General features: G+C 34.2%; 1 protein-coding gene across 2 annotated transcripts in view; it reads left to right on the top strand.

Annotated features, from left to right (window-relative positions):
• LOC144978923 (ethanolamine kinase 1-like) overlaps positions 1-18,848 on the top strand; it is a 28,967-nt gene extending 10,119 nt beyond the window's left edge. For both annotated transcript variants that reach the window (XM_078925543.1, XM_078925544.1), the window contains exons 2-8: positions 2,853-3,142; positions 4,959-5,102; positions 6,446-6,588; positions 7,651-7,734; positions 12,232-12,395; positions 16,445-16,518; positions 16,968-18,848. In XM_078925543.1, the coding sequence (XP_078781669.1) occupies positions 2,853-3,142; positions 4,959-5,102; positions 6,446-6,588; positions 7,651-7,734; positions 12,232-12,395; positions 16,445-16,518; positions 16,968-17,040 (972 nt within the window). In that variant the 3' untranslated portion in view covers positions 17,041-18,848. The remainder of the gene's footprint in view (positions 1-2,852; positions 3,143-4,958; positions 5,103-6,445; positions 6,589-7,650; positions 7,735-12,231; positions 12,396-16,444; positions 16,519-16,967) is intronic.
• Positions 18,849-19,493: the final 645 nt, after the last annotated feature.

Here is a 19,493-nt window from a genome sequence, read left to right as displayed (position 1 = left end):
AACTTAGTAGAATAGATTATTGTAACGTTCCTTTGTCTGGTTGCCCCAAGTATTCTATCGAAAGACTGCAGAAGGTACACGATAAGGCATTACTTATTACTTAGATAACACATTACTTCTGCTTTACATGCCCTTCACTCACTGGCTCCTTGTTCGTTGCACAATAGAGAACAAAATTCTTATATACGGCTATAAATGTTTTACTACAAGACGTTTTCGAAATCTTTACATCTAGTCGTGTCTTAAGATCATCAGAATCTCTTTTTTATTGAAAGAAATATATACATGTATAATTAATTGCCCCCAATAAGCTTTTAACTGTACAGCTCCACGCCTGTGGAACTCTCTGTTTTAGAACAAAATCTGCTCTTAGTGTTCTAACATTTAAGAAGAATCTTAAGATTGTTATTTTACAGGTCATTTTATAACTGATGAAATAAAATAATAATAATAATAATAATAATAATAATAATAATAATAAATAAATAAATAAATTAATTGAAAAAAATAAATCAAAAAAAATAATCTGTAATTTGTATGTGTGGGCCTGTGTGTGTGTGTGTGTGTGTGTGTGTGTATGTGTGTATGTGTGTGTGTGTGGTTGTACGTATGAGTTAATTGTAAAGCTCTGAAGAGCATTTAGGGACCCTGACCTCCCGTAGTGGGCAGGGAGGTACATGCTGTATCTTCTATCCCCCCATACCCGTTTTCCAATTGTTTCCTGTCATTGTCTTGGAATGAGATTACTTGGTTTTGTCCTGATCCCTGCTGGAGTTCCTTGGCTGGAAGGGAAACAGTCGAATGTATAGTTATAGTTTTGGGAGATGATATTTTTTTCCCTTGTAAATCATCTCTCTATTATGTTTAGTTTACATATTATATTATATGATTGGTAAACATTTGAGTGTATTCCTCTTAGTTGGGACCTATGCTTGTGTCTGGATGAGACTTTTAGGTGATCTCAATCTAAGTACTTTGGCGGTGTGCTCTTGGAATCTACATCTGTTCCCTATTTGAACCAATTCCCCTTTGTCTTACCTTTTCTTTTGTGCTTTAATTGTAATTCTAGAACTTTTTACTATCCCATTTTCTTCCTTTTTACTGGCGCTGATATGACCTTTATGTGTTGCAAGCGCCGTAAAACCCTCAAAAACAACAAACAAAAAAAAACAAAAGCATTTAGATGGATGCTTAGGGGCTATAGAAATATATTGTTATTATTCTTAAAATATTATGTGCCGTTACACAATGATCTGTAATTATCCCATTGTGTATTGGCCGATGGGTTTCAATGGGGTGGAAAGAGAGAACTGTCAAGATCTAACACATCAAACAAGAGGACTGTGTGCCAACACGACACGCCCGTCGTGTAATAATTTGGCAACGCGCTGCCACTCGGGCGCTGGAGTGGGGGGGATAATTGATACCTTTGGTCGGCGCGCTACACTGACATTATTATAGGGTGTCTCGTTACAGGTTTGGATTCCATTCAAAACACTTTCTTTACATCCATCTACTCCCCTTTGATACATCGATGGTTGCCGGAAGCCACTTGAGCATGTCGCGTGAATGGCGGGAAGAATGCTTACTTATTATAATTTACCAGAGTTACAGGACCTGCCTACTAAATATTACGAAGAATTCGTAGAATTAGGAAATGTCGGGTCCTATGATTTTATAACTTTTTGAGCATCTCTGAGTTATTTAAAAAAATCTTGAAAATGAATGTTTATCCCAGGGTCAATAATTTTAAAGATTTTGAAGTGTTATTTTAATCCTTTTGAGAGTAAGTTGCTAATTTTAAAAGTTAACTACAGCGACTACAATTCTCATCTTCTAAAATTTACATTAAAAAAAAAACAATAATTTCAAATTGGAAGGTCTGCTATATTAAATTCATCATCATCATCACTGCTTTTTTGACCCTGGGTCAGGGTATAGGCCACAGACAAACAGTTTCCTTCCCTCTCTATCCCGAGCTAACTTTTTCATCTCATTCCATGTCTTATCACTTCTCTCACTTCTCTGTATATCAGCTTCTTTAATTTTTCTCCATGTTCCCCGTGGCCTTCCCTTTGATCTTCTGCCCTGATGGTTTCAGTCGAATACCTTCTTTGTTATCCTGCTCCCTGTATATGTGACCCAACGTCTCAAAACGGTATTATGTCAGGATGGACCAGATGCTACTAAGTCAAATTATAGGTAAACTGGTCAAAAATATGAATTATTGGTATTTAGCACTCTAAAATATGATATTCCTTCTCCTCTATAAGGCATAAAAACTCAATTAAGTCTGATATTTCTGGCTACAAATTCCATTTTCAGCATCTTAATCATCCCGACTTAATACCGTTTTGAGACGAGGGGTCACATATTATGAATCCCGTCCCTCTCCCTGAATATAAAATCTTCTCCCCCGACTTGAGGTGTTTCGCTTACATATTAAATTATATTTATGTAAAAGATCCTTTTCAATAACATAGTGTATTTCTACGAAATGAGTTGTATGGGGTCATTGCAGTGACATCTATAGAGTATATGAAGTCCTAGGGTCATTGTCATTGTGTTATTCGAATCATTTTGAGATAAACAGGGGAGCATGACATTGATATTTGAAGATCTGCCAACTTGAAAATGTTTTTTTAAATCGTAGTTTGTAGGAGATAGAAATTGTAATGACGATAATAATAATAATAATAATAATAATAATAATAATAATAATAATAATAATAATAATAATAATAATAATATAATAATAATAATAATAATAATAAGGATGATGATGATGATGACATCATTATAATTATTATTATTACACATCATCATTATTATGACTACTATGATTATTGTAGGTATTCACAGATGGCATCACCAACAAGCTGATGGGATGTCACGTCAATGGAACCAATGCCAGTGGCGGTGTGAGCAAGGAGGATAAGGAAGACATGGTCCTGGTCCGAGTGAACGGCCAGGGCACTGACATCATCATCAACCGCAAAGAGGAACAGGAGACCTTCCGTCTGCTCAGCGAGGCCGGTCTCGCCCCACCTGTTTACTGCGTCTTCGGTAATGGTATGGCGTACGGCTTCTTTCCTGGGGTGCCGTTGGATGAACGAACGGTCAGGGAACCCAAGATACAGAGGTCAGTCATCATTGATTGGTGTCTATAATTTGTATGACTGTTTGTCTGTCTGTGTAGTAAGCGACTCTTGCATTTCCAGCTGTCCCTGTCTGTCTATGGATGGATGGGTGGATGGATGCATGTCTGTCTGTCTGTCTGTCTGTCTGACTCAGTTTATTTGTCACTGTTTACAAGACGGCTTTTAAAAATTGTTTTAGGGCATTGCTTAACATATTTTTGCTGTAACGAAGACTCGCTGGCAAATGTCCAGGCAAATTATGATTTATAAATTTCAACAACATTTCAAAAGTGGATACTCCTGTGTTTGAAATGCATCATTCCCTCATAATAATAATAATAATAATAATAATAATAATAATAATAATAATAATAATAATAATAATAATAATAATAATAATATAATAATAATAATAATATAATATAATATAATAATAATAATAATAATAATAATAATAATAATATAATAATAATAATAATAATAATAATATAATAATAATAAATAATAATAATAATAATAATAATAATAATAATAATAATAATAATAAATAATAATATAATATAATAATAATAATAATAATAATATAATAATAATAATAAAAAATAATAATAATAATAATAATAATAATAATAATATAATAATAATAATAATAATAATAATAATAATAATAATAATAATAATAATAATAAATAATAATAATAATAATAATAATAATAATAATAATAATAATAATAATAATAATATATAATAATAATAATAATATAATAATAATAATAATAATAATAATAATAATAATAATATAATAATAATAATAATAATAATAATAATAATAATAATATAATAATAATAATAATGATAATAATAATAATAATAATAATGATAATAATAATAATAATAATAATGATAATAATAATAATATATAATATAATAATAATAAATAATTAATATAATAATAATAATAATATAATGATAATAATTAATAATATAATAATAATATAATAATAATAATAATAATAATAAATAATAATAATATAATAATAATAATAATAATAATAATAATAATAATATATAATAATAATATAATAATAATAATAATAATAATATAATAATAATAATAATAATAATAATATTAATAATGATAATAATAATAATATATAATAATGATAATAATAGTAATTAATAATAATATAATAATGATAATAATTGATATATATAATAATAATAATTAATATATAATAATAATTGATATAATATAATATGATAATTAATATTAATAATGATATAATGATATTAATAATATTAATAATTAATTTAATAATAATGTATAATAATATAATAATATTAATAATGTTTAATAATATGTAATAATTTTATAATTGTTATATATAATAATTTGTTAATTATATTATATATATATGTAATAATGTAAGTTAATAATTATAATAATGTGGATAATAATAATAATTAATAATATTAATAATAATAATAATAATAATAATGATAATAATAGTATAATAATAATATATTAATAATATAATATATATAATAATTAATAATAATAATAATAATAATAATAATATATAATAATAATAATGATAATAATAGTAATAATAATAAATCATTTCAACAGCATATAAGTATGACGATGCAATGTTAAGTGATCATCAATGTCAAATTGTGATTGTTCGTACACAATTTTAGAAATTACTAATTTCCTTGTCATATTACTAAAAATTGACATAGAAATTACTAAATTGGACGTTTTCAATTTGGCAGGTCTGCCTTTTTAACCCTTTATGCCCTTAACATACTTTCCAGACTGATAGCGGAGGAGATGGTCAAGCTACACCGTGTTCCAGGGCCTTGCAAGGATGGACGGCCTCAGTCCGAGCTCAGGGCGAGGACACAGTCATTTCTAGACGCGGTTCCAACCCGCTTTGAAGACGAAGCTAAACAAAAGCTGTAAGTTGTTGTCTGGTTTGTTGTTGTTGTTGTTTTTGATCTTGCCTACGCAGTTGCTAGTGGTGATGCATGGCATTGCCTATACTGTTGCTGCTGTTAGTGGTGATGGTGGTTGTTGAAAGGCTGGTGATGATGATGCTGATGTTAGTTATTTATTCTCATCTTTTGTTGTGACATTGATGCTTTCAATTTTTGTTTTAAAGACAAAAACTTGAGTTTTTAAACAATATGATATTTGCTAAATATGGTGAATTTGCTTTACATGTGGTTTCAAGCCAACAGCAACACTTAACTTGTAGAACGAGACATATTACTTTACAAAAAATTGTTTTAAGTTAGAGACAGTGCTATTTTCAATTAGGTTCTCTCTCATTTTACAAAAAAAGTATAGTGGAAAAATGTGAGAAAAGAGCCTTTTTCAAGGACTCAACTTTGTGCTGTAAACAGCAGAACTTGTAGGTCAGAAGCGGAGTGTCATATTACTAGATCATAGTAGCCAATTGTCTTGATAAAATTGTGACTGTGTGGACTTGGCAATCTGAGAAAAAAATTTAAAGTAAAAAAATTTAAACTGTTTATATTCCAAGGAAAGACTGGAATAACCCAGGTGTCAGCCGCAGTGCAGCGCTGCAAATTGAGCTAGGGCGAGGTGACTTGCTCAAGGCCACACTGCGCAGCGATGGGTGATTGAACTCAGTACCTTTTGGGTACGAAGCAAAGACTGTACAGCTGAACCACGCTGCCTAAGCGTGTCTAAACCATTTTCATTCAGCGGTACATATATACATTTAGCTTTAAAAGTGACCAATTTGACGCAATGGGATGGATTAAATATCGTTGATGCCCTAGCATTTAGATTTCCTTTTCACCATTAAATTGAATCAAAACTTTTCACCATTAAATTAAATCAAAACTTTTCACCATTAGATTGAATCAAAACTTTTCACCATTAGATTGAATCAAAACTTTTCACCATTTTATTGAATCAAAACTTTTCACCATTAAATTGAATCAAAACTTTTCACCATTAAATTGAATCAAAACTTTTCACCATTAAATTGAATCAAGACTTTTCACCATTATATTGAATCAAAACTTTTCACCATTAAATTGAATCAAAACTTTTCACCATTATATTGAATCAAAACTTTTCACCATTATATTGAATCAAAACTTTTCAAATTGAATCAAAACTTTTCACTATTAAATTGAATCAAAACTTTTCACCATTAAATTGAATAAAAACTGCTTTAGTTAGCTGTTCGGTAGTGGAAGCCAAAAACTCATCATAGCTTGTAGTAGTAGAAAGGAGACCTAGCATATATTGCCTCCATGTTCTACAGGTTTGTCAGCATCATCCCCAACAAATCTCAGCTACAACAGGAACTAGACAGTTTGATGGATGAGTTGGACTCTCTGGGCATGGCTATCGTATTCAGCCATAACGACCTCTTGCTGAAGAACATCATTTACAACAACAATCAAGGTCAGGGTCGCTTAGCTTAAACCGCCTTTAACTCTCTCACACTGACCTTGTTAGTATTTATAGAAACAGATGAAATCAGGTAGAGCTTTGATATATTTATAATTTATGTGCCATGTTTTTTTTTGCTTTAGGCCTCACATGTGCTGCCATTATTGCCCATTAAGCAGCTATTATGTAGTGCAGTATCCACATAATGTCTTTACAAGAGATCTTCAGCCAGCAGCAACACTTAACATGTAATTTAAGACATGACGCCTGTAAGGCGATGTAACGATTTTTGTTTGTTGACAGAAACAATGGTATTACCAGCTAGGTACTAATTTCCACCTGAGTGAGGTCAGAGAATGTGGATAAAGAGCCTTTTCCAAGGACTCAACTTTGCATTGCCTAGAGCGGGACCCGAACAAGGAGCCTATAAGCATGAAGGCGAGTGTTACACTACTGGACCACAAAGTTGCACAAGCTTTGGCCATAGGAAAGGTGTTGAAAGAGAGAGAGAGTGGAGGGGTTGGGGGGGGGGGGTGTTGCCTATTAGATTAGAAGATGTAGCTCTTTGATGTGTAGTATGTGTCTTAGGAGAGAGGGGTGCTGATTATCTATTTAGATGTGGGGATATGTTTGTTTGATTGATTGATTGATTGATTTTTTTATGGGTTGTCGTTTAGATTAGGACGCGTGTTGTGTGTTGTAATGTCTATTTCTTAGACATTAAATGTGTGTGTGTGTGGGGGGGGGGGGGGGTATTACCATTTTGCATGGTAGGCTACCTGTTAGATTGTCTATTCAGTGTGGGGGTTGTGTCTATTAAAATTTTGGGTTGTCTATTTTATTGTGGGGTGAACATCAGTCTAGATGTTATGATGTGTCAATGACAATTTTGGGTTGTCTATTTTATTGTAGGGTGAACATCAGTCTAGATGTTATGGTGTGTCAATGACAATTTTGGGTTGTCGATAAGAATGTGGGATAATATCTGTTTGAAGTTAAAAATTGCTAAGGGATTACCATTTGTCCCTCCCCCTCGACGTTTCCTTATATAATATTCTTTTTTATTTCCTTTAGGTACAATCCGCTTCATTGACTACGAGTATGCATTTTATAATTACGAGGCTTTCGATATAGGAGACCACTTTGCTGAATATGCAGGTAAATCCTCAAAAATAAATAGTATATTAAATCGATTTCTCTTTGTGAGAATTGAATCGGGCCTTTTTTAAAACCCTATTTTCATGATTAGGGGCCAAAAAGACCCCAGGGGGGTGTTTTTTATTCATAAAACAGTCAATTTTTGACACAGAGACCTGAAATTTGGTGACTTTTTCTAAAATGATGAGGTTCATGACCATGCAAAATTTCATGCTTGTCACGTGCATAGTTTACTCCCACTGAGCACGCCAGGGACGAGTATGAGACCTATGCACATTTGATCCATGGTCTTCGAAGTCTTGGGCTTGGGACTTGAGGTTTATTTATGGTTGTCATTCTTATTATAGGAGGGGGGAGGGGGGGGGTAGTCAATCTTGTTGTTTATTCTATCCCCTTTGTTGTCCTTTTTAAGGTCTGCTCTCAACTTGTTAGTCCTCTCATGTTAAAATCCACTCGACATCTATCATCTTTTGACATCTGTTTTTCTGGCGCTGAAAGATTTAAAACTGGCCTATGGGAACACTTTCTGTCAAGATTGTAGGATGCACTAGAACTGGAAGGAGAGGGGGGTTGGTCTCTGTGCTAAATGAATATCCACCTTTCCAATGATAGTGATAATCGGATGGTTTTCCTTGGATCCACGGAAATCCGCGATTATGGTGTCAGGGGAGGAATTTCATCCTTTAAAAAGATTGCATCCCCCCCCCCAATGAAATGTACTGACATTGAGCGAATTGATATGTGATGATGGAACAAATAGATGCAGTCTCCCACTCTACTGCAGGGATTAGCTAGAATATCAATGATGGTCTATCATCTCTATTGCTCTTAAAGCGGGGTCAATGCAATAAAAATGGAGCTTAAAAGCAATCGTTCAAGATTTTCCTCCTTTTTCGCTTTTTGTCACCGTCAGCACTGATCGTAACCACATATTATCACTATCATATTGATGGTGGAAGCAGTAATGTTTTATAGATTTTGTGCATAAAATCAATTTTGTACATTTTCAATCATCCCGACATGACACTGTTTAGAGGAAATAAGTAACAATTTTCATGACTTTCAAACCGGTTGTTTTTCTTACGCTTGATTGAACGATTGTAATTTTGTTCCCTATCTCTTATGTAGAGGTTCAACATCCTCACTCCTCACGGATTCTTTTATAATAATTCTATTCATTCCAAATAGATGAATCCGGTAAATTGTGGAGACATGCAATACCAGTGTTAGAATAATTTACAATAATGTCATAAAATGATATATCTACTCTTTCTTGGGTCGTCACGGTTTTGATTATGGATTTAGAACTGAAACCAGCAACAAGCTGGCGTGGGCTGAATGAGCAAACAAAAACAATCAAAACAAAACTAACTTACTTATCCAAACCAGCGACCACCTGAGCTCTAGCCCTTCGGTCTGAATAAAACTAACAAAAAAAATAAAAACAAAAAAGAAAAAAAACAAAAACAACAACTAACAAATCCAACTAATACATAATTAGAATGGACAACATAAAATAACAAGAATCTTAAGGCGTCATAAAGCAACGAGAGTCATTCCGTTGCATCACACGTTATAAACTTAAATCAAATTTGTCTGGGATTTTTTATATTATTTTATTACTCATGGAATAATCGAGGAGTGACGAATAAGTTAGAAAAAGTCTATCAGCACTGACAACCAGGCCCTGTGTTCATCAGTACTGATCAATTGCCGGTGGCACCTCTTATTTAGTACTGACCAACAGGCACTGGTACCTGTTGGTCAGTATGACCAATAGCCCTAGCCTAGAGAAAATAATAAAGATTTGAACATAGGAAGCTCTTTCTTTCATTTCATTTCACAATTTTCAATAATAATATCACTATAATTTTTATTAGGTCCAACACAACATAATTTAGACCACACAACGGATGGCTGAATAATTTCTTTTAAACAACATGCAAACCATTTAGTTAGCAAATTCATTACAATATGACTGAAACATAATGTAGACATTCAAGCTAATTTAGTTCACCTAGAGATTGAATAACGGTACGAGAAAATAACTCACTTGTCATATAAGAAGTAACAAAAAAATGTGTGGGAAGGTAGGGTATATACAATAAGAAACGATAAGCAAGATACGAAAGTAAGATAAGCATTGGAAGAAATATTCAATTGAATATTACCAATTTTAAGTAAGTGTGGTCAGTGGGTGGATGCAATGATGTTTCCATGGGTGCCAGTTTTCCGGTTCATGCCAGAATTCCGGTTTCGCGATATTTCAAAGTCAAATACCTCCGGTTTCAGTGTTTTGAGTAAAATAACCTAATAGTATCGGCATAAATTCGAAAATGTTATCCAGCCACCTTTTCAGTGTATGGAGGTAGATTCCTCATTGTGTCAATATGTTTGTTTTGTAATCATTTAAAAATGGTATAAAAACGGTGATGAAATAAGAGTAAAGTTTAGGCCGCATTTTCAGTAGGAACCTTTTCAGGTTTGGCAAAGTGTCAAGATTTTAGTTTCAGGTTTCAGCACTTCTTCCTGCTGGCACCCATGGCTGTGTCCTAGGGTAAGGTATATGGTTCCATTTGGCTTGCTGGAAGAGTAAATGAAACAATGTCAAGAACATTGAGCATGGTAAATCTATGGAAATGTTCTATATAGACAGACCTGCCAACCGGTACGATAAATCGTATTTTAGTGCGATTTTTAAACTCAAATACGTGGATACGATTCCAAAGGATTTTGTACGCTTTTTGTTGTTGTGATATTTTGATTTTTTTTCTCAAGCATGAATGATGTTGAAAATGACAACATGTCATACATCAATTGTTGACCGTGTTTCTGAATGATGCATCACAGTTAGTACTATTGTTATCATTTCAGTTAGTTATATGTTGCAGGTTTTCACCAATATTTTTCTCATAACTTTTTGAGGATTTGCATAGAATTATGCATTTAAGCTTATTTTATACATTAAATGGCCTCAGGCCACATTTAAGCTTTTACCACTTGTTAAATAGAAAATTGTAAGTGAAAATTAAATTTAACTAACATCTTTGGCAATGAAGCTTTCAATTAAAAACTGTATTGCTGATAAGCTTAAACATAAATGGATTATTTGCCTTTATAATTACTAAAATTACTCTATTTTGTTTTCAAAAATTTAATGATCTTTTTTTAAGATTTATTATTTTGTATGAGTGATATTTTTTTTTTCATTACCAACTGGGCAGTTTTAGGAACAAAATGGTTCAAAATGAATCCTCTAGAAGTATTTAACTTGTCTGTGATATGTGTGAATTTCCCATCACTTGACCAATAGTATTAGTAAGTATGTAGTAGTAGTAGTAATAATGGTAGGAGTAGAATTTGCAGTGGTGGTAGTAATAGTGCTAGTCTAGTAGTTGCAGAAGGAGGAGGAGTAGTAAATGCTATAAAAAAGGAAGAGAGAGATAGAGATAGAGAGAGAGAGAGAGAGAGAGAGAGAGAGAGAGAGAGAGAGAGAGAGAGAGAGAGAGAGAGAGAGAGAGAGAGAGAGAGAGAGAGAGAGACATATATCATTTGATAAAATAATGGAAATTATCTTGTCACAGCTGCAAATTGTCATCTCTATTAGATTGAAGACCACTCTCACAAATATTTTATCTCAAAACCTTCAACTGATTTACTGGGCTGGCAGATGTATATCACCATCACAACTTCATTTGGGACATCAGCATCATCATCTCAAACCATCACCACCATGGCATCACCACGGCCACAACCACCACCACCACATCACTTCTTGCATCACCACCACCACTAGAGCACCATCGCTACAACCACCACCTCCTCTTCTTCAGGCACTAGAATCAATACTACCAACATATTTGGGGTCTTTTGGTCATTTCTTTGAGCCTTATGCTGATTTGTAATGGTCATTAAGTTTTAGTTTCTCGATAAACCAATAATTTTGCAATTACTAGTGATTGCTGCAAAAGAATGTTTGAATGATGAAGATCGGAGTTTATTTTTGATTTGGGTTTGATGTTAGCTTTTATATAAATTTTTGTATGTTGCGCACATTTATTTTTCACACATGCGGACAAAATACACTTTTTTACTATTAAAAAATACACTTTTTTGCTGAAAAATACACTTTTTAGGATCATAGAATACACTTTTCATTCTGGGAAGGTTGGCAGTTCTGTATAGATTCTTAAATTTTTATTTATTTTTTTTATTATTTATGCATGTATGTATGACTTACCATCATATCATTCAGTTTCTTGAAAATGTTTTAGTTTTTTAAAGTAAAAAAAAATGATTAAAGTTCTGTTACCATAATATTCGTCGGATGTAAAGTTAATGGTCGGCAATAGTGTTATTTTTGTTTGAAAAAAAATTGCCATAGCACCTTATTTTTATGTTTCTTCCTAATATCTACTAAGTGTTGCTGTTGGCTTTAGACCCCTTATAAAGCACTTTGGTCACATTTAGTAATTTTAATTAATTTTTTTTTTCCAGGTATGGATGAAGTGGATTACAATCTTTACCCTTCTAAAGAGGAACAGTTACCGTGGTTACAGCATTATTTACAGAGCAAAGCAGAGAGTGATGGGAAATCCAGGGACACAGTGACTGCCAAAGACGTGGAGTGTCTCTATATTCAAGTCAATAAATGTGTCTGTGTGAGTGTCTTTGGTGGTCTCGATACACAATACACGCTAGGAGCGTTTCTTTTTGAAATAACAATAGGTCAATAAACAATCTTGTTTATTTTGAGCATTTTCATAATTTCACCATGCTCAGTGGGTTTCAAAACGGAGGTCCCAATAGCTCAGTTTGTAGAGCACTCGCTTCACATGCAAAGGGACCGAGCTCGATCCCAGATGCAGTCGAGATTTTTTTTATGACCTCCCTGTTCTCCCAGCAGTGAATGGGTAGTTGCATCTGTTAGATTTGGTGAAAAGTACTTTGCGATAGACTAAGTGTCCTATCCAAAGGATAGCAAGCAATTGCTATTGTCCCTTTCACGCTATAGAAGTCGGGATAAGCTTCGGATCCATGGGCCTCATGGCTGTGAAGGACAACTATTTTGTTACTTTAATGGAATTCAAAAGGACTCTTCTTGTCTCCCCTATCGAACCAAATGGAAACAAATTTCAATTTTATAAAAAAAAAAAAACAAACAAACAAAAAAACAAATGACCTTTTAGGCACCCTTTTCAAGTTCAAATTCAAGTTCCAACATCTTTCTCTACAAATGGTGAATTTTCCACCACTGTAGATTTTATACAATTATGTTGTGACTTTCCATTGTTGTGTTATTGAGTTGAAAGATAAATGTTTGGTCAACTCTGTTGTTATTGATAATATACAGGATTTCTGATGGAAGAGTGCTCTATTCCTTGATGGTTCTTGGGGGAAAAACTGTTGTTATTTGTGTTGGTTCTGTGTGATGGAATTGTGAACTTACTGTTATCATAATTTATTGTGTATAACGGTGTTTTGTAAAATGTTGGGCTGTTTTTTTTTTTTTGTTTTTTTTTTTAATATAAGGAGTTGGACGTGTTTCTTTTTCCACCTACTCTCCAAGTTTCCCCATTGAAAAAATTTCAAGGCCTTTAGTGCCAGTTCTCATACAATTTCTATCACTGACTACACTCATGATAGATAGAAGGTGGCAAGATCGATTACATGTCTGCTGTGTGACATTGGGCAAGTAACCACACCTTATTTAGCTCACTTTGCATGGCGACGCTGGGCTGCAGCAGCTGACATTTGGTAATTGGTTCAAACTTGAAAGGCTGGGTGGGGATCCTGACCTCCCATAGTGGGCAGGGAGGTGCATACTGTGTCTTCTATCCCCCCATACCCGTTTTCCAATTGTTTCCTGTCATTGTCTTGGAATGAGATTACTTAGTTTTGTCCTGATCCTGGCCGGAGTTCCTTGGCTGGGAGGGATATAGTCGAATGTATAGTTATAGTTTTGTGAGATGATATTTTTTTCCTTCTAAATCATCTCTCTGTTATGCATTGTATTATGTTTAGTTTACATTTTATATTATATGATTGGTAAACATTTTAGTGTATTCCTCTTAGTTGGGACCTGTGCTTGTGTCTGGATGAGACTTTTAGGTGATTTCAAACTAAGTACTTTGACGGTGTGCTCTTGGAATCTACACCTGTTCCCTATTTGAACCAATTCCCCTTTGTCTTACCTTTTCTTTTGTGCTTTAACTTTAATTGTAATTTTAGAACTTTTTACTAGTGCCGCGCTGAGGACCGGTCTTTTAGCTGTGAACCGGGGACCAGTCCCAAAGAGGAAGACCGGCGGCGGTCCTCACTTCTTATCACCTTTCAACGGTCTCGCGCCATACAACTTCCCCAGCGATTCGTTGCCTCGGTTCTTTGCCTATCTTCCACCAATCACCACCCATCCCACTTAATTAATCGCACCCACCCCCCTTTGCCATACACTAAATGACACAGACGACCATAGAGGCAGACGACTACCTCCCTCCACTCCGCAAACCGCCCTTTCGTGTGTGAGATGGGGGGAACAGGAGGCGCACGCCTTGGACGATTCCATTATACGGGGTAAATTTCAACATTTACGACACCATAATGATCACAATGACAATGATCTATGATGAAGGCATGACCCCTCTTCTCTAATGGGTTATTGTTTGAAATGTATGTGACTACTAAAGATGTGTGTGTGTGTATGTGTGTGTGTGTGTGTGTGTGTGTGTGTGTCTCGAACCTAGCAAGTAGCAAGTCTGATTTTTTGTTTTCTTTTGTCCATCTCTTGTCGCCACTCCTTTCTATCGCATTGTTGTCATTTAAAATAATACAATAATATTAAAATTTCGTTTGGTGTTTTAACTAATCAAATAATATGAGTTTCATTAGTTTCTTCCTTCCAAAAAAACCAGTTATAACGTTTGTATTTTTAAAAGGTCCAATAGAATATTTGGGGACCCCGATAGCTCAGTTGATAGAGCACTCTCTTTATACGCAAAGGGCCAGAGATCGATCCCGGGTGCAGTCGAGTTTTTTCTGAATCCCTGTCTACTCAGCAGTGAATGGGTAGCTGGGTTTGTTAGATCTGGCGAAAAGTCACCATCGACCCCACTTATTACCTATTACTTATTACCGCATCCACCCCCTCTTATTATAACTTCACGTCTCTCTCTTACTCTTCAATGCTCGCTGCCCTCTCATGTGTGTGTGTGTGGGGGGGGGGGGGGGGGGGTAGGAGTTGCGTGTGTGTATAAACGCCACGAACAACTCGATCAACGCCTTGGGTGATTCCATTATCTCCGTTAATGGGGATAAATTTCAAATTTTATTCACGCTAAATTATCGAAGTCCGAAGTAACAATGAAGTACTGTGAGCAAATAAAGAAGGCATCACCCCTCTTCTCTAATTAGGTTACAATTTGAAATGAGTGTGACTACTCCGTGTGTTTTACTCCTGTAGATCACGCTTTTCGCGGTCCCAAGTCTTTAACAGTTCAAGAATGAACGATCCCACAGTCCCAAAGGTCAAAACGGTTCGAACTTCCAACAGTCTCTCAGGAATGTTCAATGTCGAAAAGGACCGGTCCTTGCGGTTTTCATTTCCCAGGGACCGTAGGACCGTGGTCCTTAAGCTTGCCAAGGACCGCCCCGCACTACTTTTTACTATCCCATTTTCTTCCTGTTTACTGGCGCTGATATGACCTTAATGTGTTGCAAGCGCCGTAAAACCCTTAAAAACAAAAACAAACTTGATAGGAACCCTGATGAAGAAAAAAAAAATTCTTCTATCCCCTAATATCTGTTTTCCAACTTGCTTTCCGTCTTTGTCTTGGAATAAGATTACTTAGTTTTGTCCTGGCCCCGGCATGTTGGCCTTACTGAGAGGGAAACAGTCAAATGCATCATTATTGTTTTGGGAGATGATATTTTTGTCCTTGTAAATCATCTCTCTGTTATACATTATTATATTTGTTATTTTTAATGTATAATGAAATGTAAGCATTTGAGTGTATTTCTCTTTGTTGGATCTTGTGCTTGTGTCTAGGTGAGACTTATAGGTGATCCCAGACTAAATACATTGATGGTATGCTCTTGGAATCTACATCTGATCCCTATTTGTTCCCAGTTCCCCTTTGTCATCCTTTCTCTTGGGTACTTTAATTGTAATTCTAGAACTTTCTACTATCCCATTTTCTTCCGTTTTACTGGCGCTGATATAACCTAAATGTGTTGCAAGTGCCGTAAAACCCTTAAAAACAAATAAAAACAAGTATAGTATGAATAGTGCTAGTGCTTGACATGTAACAATGGAGTGCATCATTATTGACTATGATGTTGGAGTCAGTCTACATTGATGTTTCAGGCCCTTACGGCCATCATCAGGGTTGTGTGTTAAATGGGTTTGAGTTGTTGTTTGTTGTTGTTGTTGATTGTTGAAGTGCTTCTGTAGGTTTTTAGTTGATTAGTAGGTGTTTTCGTCTATGCGGACAGCTGTTGTACATCTCAATTTTTTTTTTTTCGTTGAGTGTGGCTTCGTGAGGGTGTTTAATTATAGTATATTTTTATTCCAGGCATATATTTTTCTTACAGGCATAAGCTTTTTTGTTTTGATGATGGTGTATAACTTTGTATTTATTTATTTGTAAATTGATTTGTTAACTGATTGATTGATTGATTGATTGACTGATTGTAACATCCATTCATTCCACAGGCTGCTCATTTCTACTGGGGTTTATGGGCCTTGATACAGGCATTCCACTCCAGCATAGACTTCGACTACATCGGGTAAGACTAAAACTAAAACAACTCACTGAGACATTTTAGGGTGAAGTCTACTTTGTCCCTAGAATAATAATCCATTTAGTGTCCAGGGAACCCTTTGTTATTCCAGTTCTTCTTCTTAATATTATTATTATTATTATTATTATTATTAGTAGTAGTAGTAGTAGTAGTAGCAGTAGCAGCAGCAGCAGCAGCAGCATTAGTAGCAGCAGTTGTAGCAGCAGTTGTAGTAATAGTGGTGTTGTTATTGCTATTATTATTATTATTATTATTATTATTATTATTATTATTATTATTATTATTATTATTATTATTATTATTATTATTGTTATTATGATGATGATGAAACTTCTACATGGGTCATTCTAGAACATGCAATTTGATTTTTTTTTTTTACGGGTTTATGGAAAAGCTCATGCCATAATCATTTCATTATTCTTTGCATTCAATAGCTATTCCAACATCCGTCTGACCGAATACTTCCGCCGAAAGAAAGAGTTCCTTCCCCTCAAACTTCCTGTCTAGACGTGGGCATCCATGACAACACTGTGACCAGGAAACGGCCCAGATTTTTTGCCTCTTTATTTCTTGTGATATATTATTTACATCTTACATTTCTGTAAACCTCAAAAAAACTTGAGCTTTTATACAGCCCACTATCCACTAAATGTGCTCAAAACGCTTTACATGCAGTCTCAAGCCTAAATCAACACTTAACATCTAGGATGAGACATGACACCTGGAGGCGCTATTACAATTTTTATTTGACAGAGATAATACAGGCACTTCTTTTACATCTGAGTGGGGCGAGAGAATGTGAGTAAAGAGCCTTTTTCCAAGAACTGGTCTTTGGCTGCCCAGAGTAGGACTCAAACCAGAGACCAACTGGTCTGAAGGCGAGGGTCATGCAACTAGACCATATTAAAAATATATCCTCATGCCAAATTTCTTTCCAATACATATTATGGTCTATGGTCTTTACCTGAAAAAATTTCAGACTTTTTTGCTTTTGGCAAAGGACATCCCTGAGTCAAAAAAAACAAAAAAAAAAACAGATGAAAACTAAAAACAGTAAATATTCTTTATATAAAATATAAAAAGTACATGGGATGGAATTTTTTTGTTTTTTTTTATTTATTAACCAAAAATTTTAATTTTCAGCTGTAAGACATAGATCAGGCATTGTGTCTATCTTGATTGAATATAACGTAAATACACAGATCTGATCAAATTGTATCGAGAGCAGAAGTCATAACGACCATTTTCATAAATATTAAATTTTAGTACGTGACATTTTGTCAATTCTGTCATTTGAGATGATATTGATGATAAACACTTGTTACCTATTCATACTTTTACTGAAGTACGAAGTCATTAAGCACATAGAGCATGACCTAGTCATGGTTCTAAGCACACAGAGCATGACCTAGTCATGGTTTATATGCTATAGAAATGCTATATATTTTATTATTATTTCTAAATGCCTCAAAAATCAGATTTGTTAAATGTAAATTTTGTCATTTTTCATGACACATTTTTCAAATAGTCATAAATTTCTTTGATGACGGGTAATTAAAATATTTATATAGAGAATTGATGGCATTTACTTAATTCAATTACTCACCAGTTCTCCTTGCCAAATCCAACACACAAAAACAATGTGTAATCTATTAGAGTGGAGTAATACGGAATAATCATCACACAATAAGATAGTCCTGGTGACGTAAACGTGATTCACTCATCGATATAAATCATTTATTGCACAATTAGTTTTGACTTTACTTTTGTAATTGACAGATTATAAAGTTAGGGGAATAATGAAATATAAATTGAAATCCATGATGGCTACAATGTACTTGAAAACTGGAGAAGATATGTATTGACTAATCTTTTTATTTTTATTTCTATCTTTCATCTGTGATGCTGATTTTTCTGAAAAGTTCATTATTTTAAAAAATGTCCATGAACACCTTTGACGAGAAAAATTTGGGAACAGATACCGGTCCAAAATAAGACTCTGAAAAGATGTGAATCATACAATCCTAGAGTTACGTTTTTTTTATGTTTTGTCTGGAACCTCTATGACTCATGCTTTGAAGTGGTGGCAAGGAGTGAGAGGGGAGAGGGGCTTGATGCTGTGCAACAATTTGAAAATCTTCTTTCATTTTGATATAAGAGTTCAGCATAGAGGAAGAGGAGGAAATGTCTCACATCGAATGGTGCTTTGAGTTGGTGACGGGGAGGGGAGTGAGAAGGGAGAGGAGCTTGATGTTGTGCAACAATATGAGACGCTTCTTCCATTTTGGTATAAGAGTTCATTGTAAAGGAAGAAATAATAATAATAATAATAATAATAATGAGTACATTTAAAGAGCGATTTAAGTCGAAACCTTAAAGGAAGACGATGTGTCTGACATTGAATGTTTGTATTAATTTTTAAAAAATAAATGGGTAGGCATTCCATGAAGGAATATAGACAATCCATTAAACAAACGTCTGATGTCAACAAGTTAGCCAATTGGAAATCTATAATCTTGCCAAGGAAAAAAGCAAAAGTGCCTGAAGTAAGGCTCGAACTCGGGTCTCTTCAGGTCACAGTGCAATGTCTTAACCTTAATGAATCAGCCGTCCGCCAACCCGCCCCCATCTCCCTTCCTCCCTATCCTTTCCACACACATTAAACATTATGAGAAACAAGAAGGTGATATTTTAATTTTTTGATATATCAGAGTTGTTGTTACATATATGACCCATGTTTGAGCATTTAGTGTGCTTAGTCAATTCTAACCACTTCATATCATTTTATGAAACCTCAGATAGTGTGTTATGATGGACATTTCATACAGAAGTAATATTGGGACCATGGTATGGTTTTTTCCATTCAGATCTTTTGTCTTTTTAAAAATTTGTTATTGTTTTATATACACACATTCGTGTCATCTATTTATAGTATGTAAACCTTCGTTATCCATTTTGAA

The sequence above is a fragment of the Berghia stephanieae genome, chromosome 8, assembly GCF_034508935.2.
Source record: "Berghia stephanieae isolate SIO BIC M18660-M18661 chromosome 8, UCSD_Bste_1.3, whole genome shotgun sequence".
Classification (NCBI taxonomy): Eukaryota; Metazoa; Mollusca; class Gastropoda; order Nudibranchia; family Aeolidiidae; genus Berghia; species Berghia stephanieae.
This window is presented reverse-complemented; position numbering and strand designations above follow the sequence as displayed.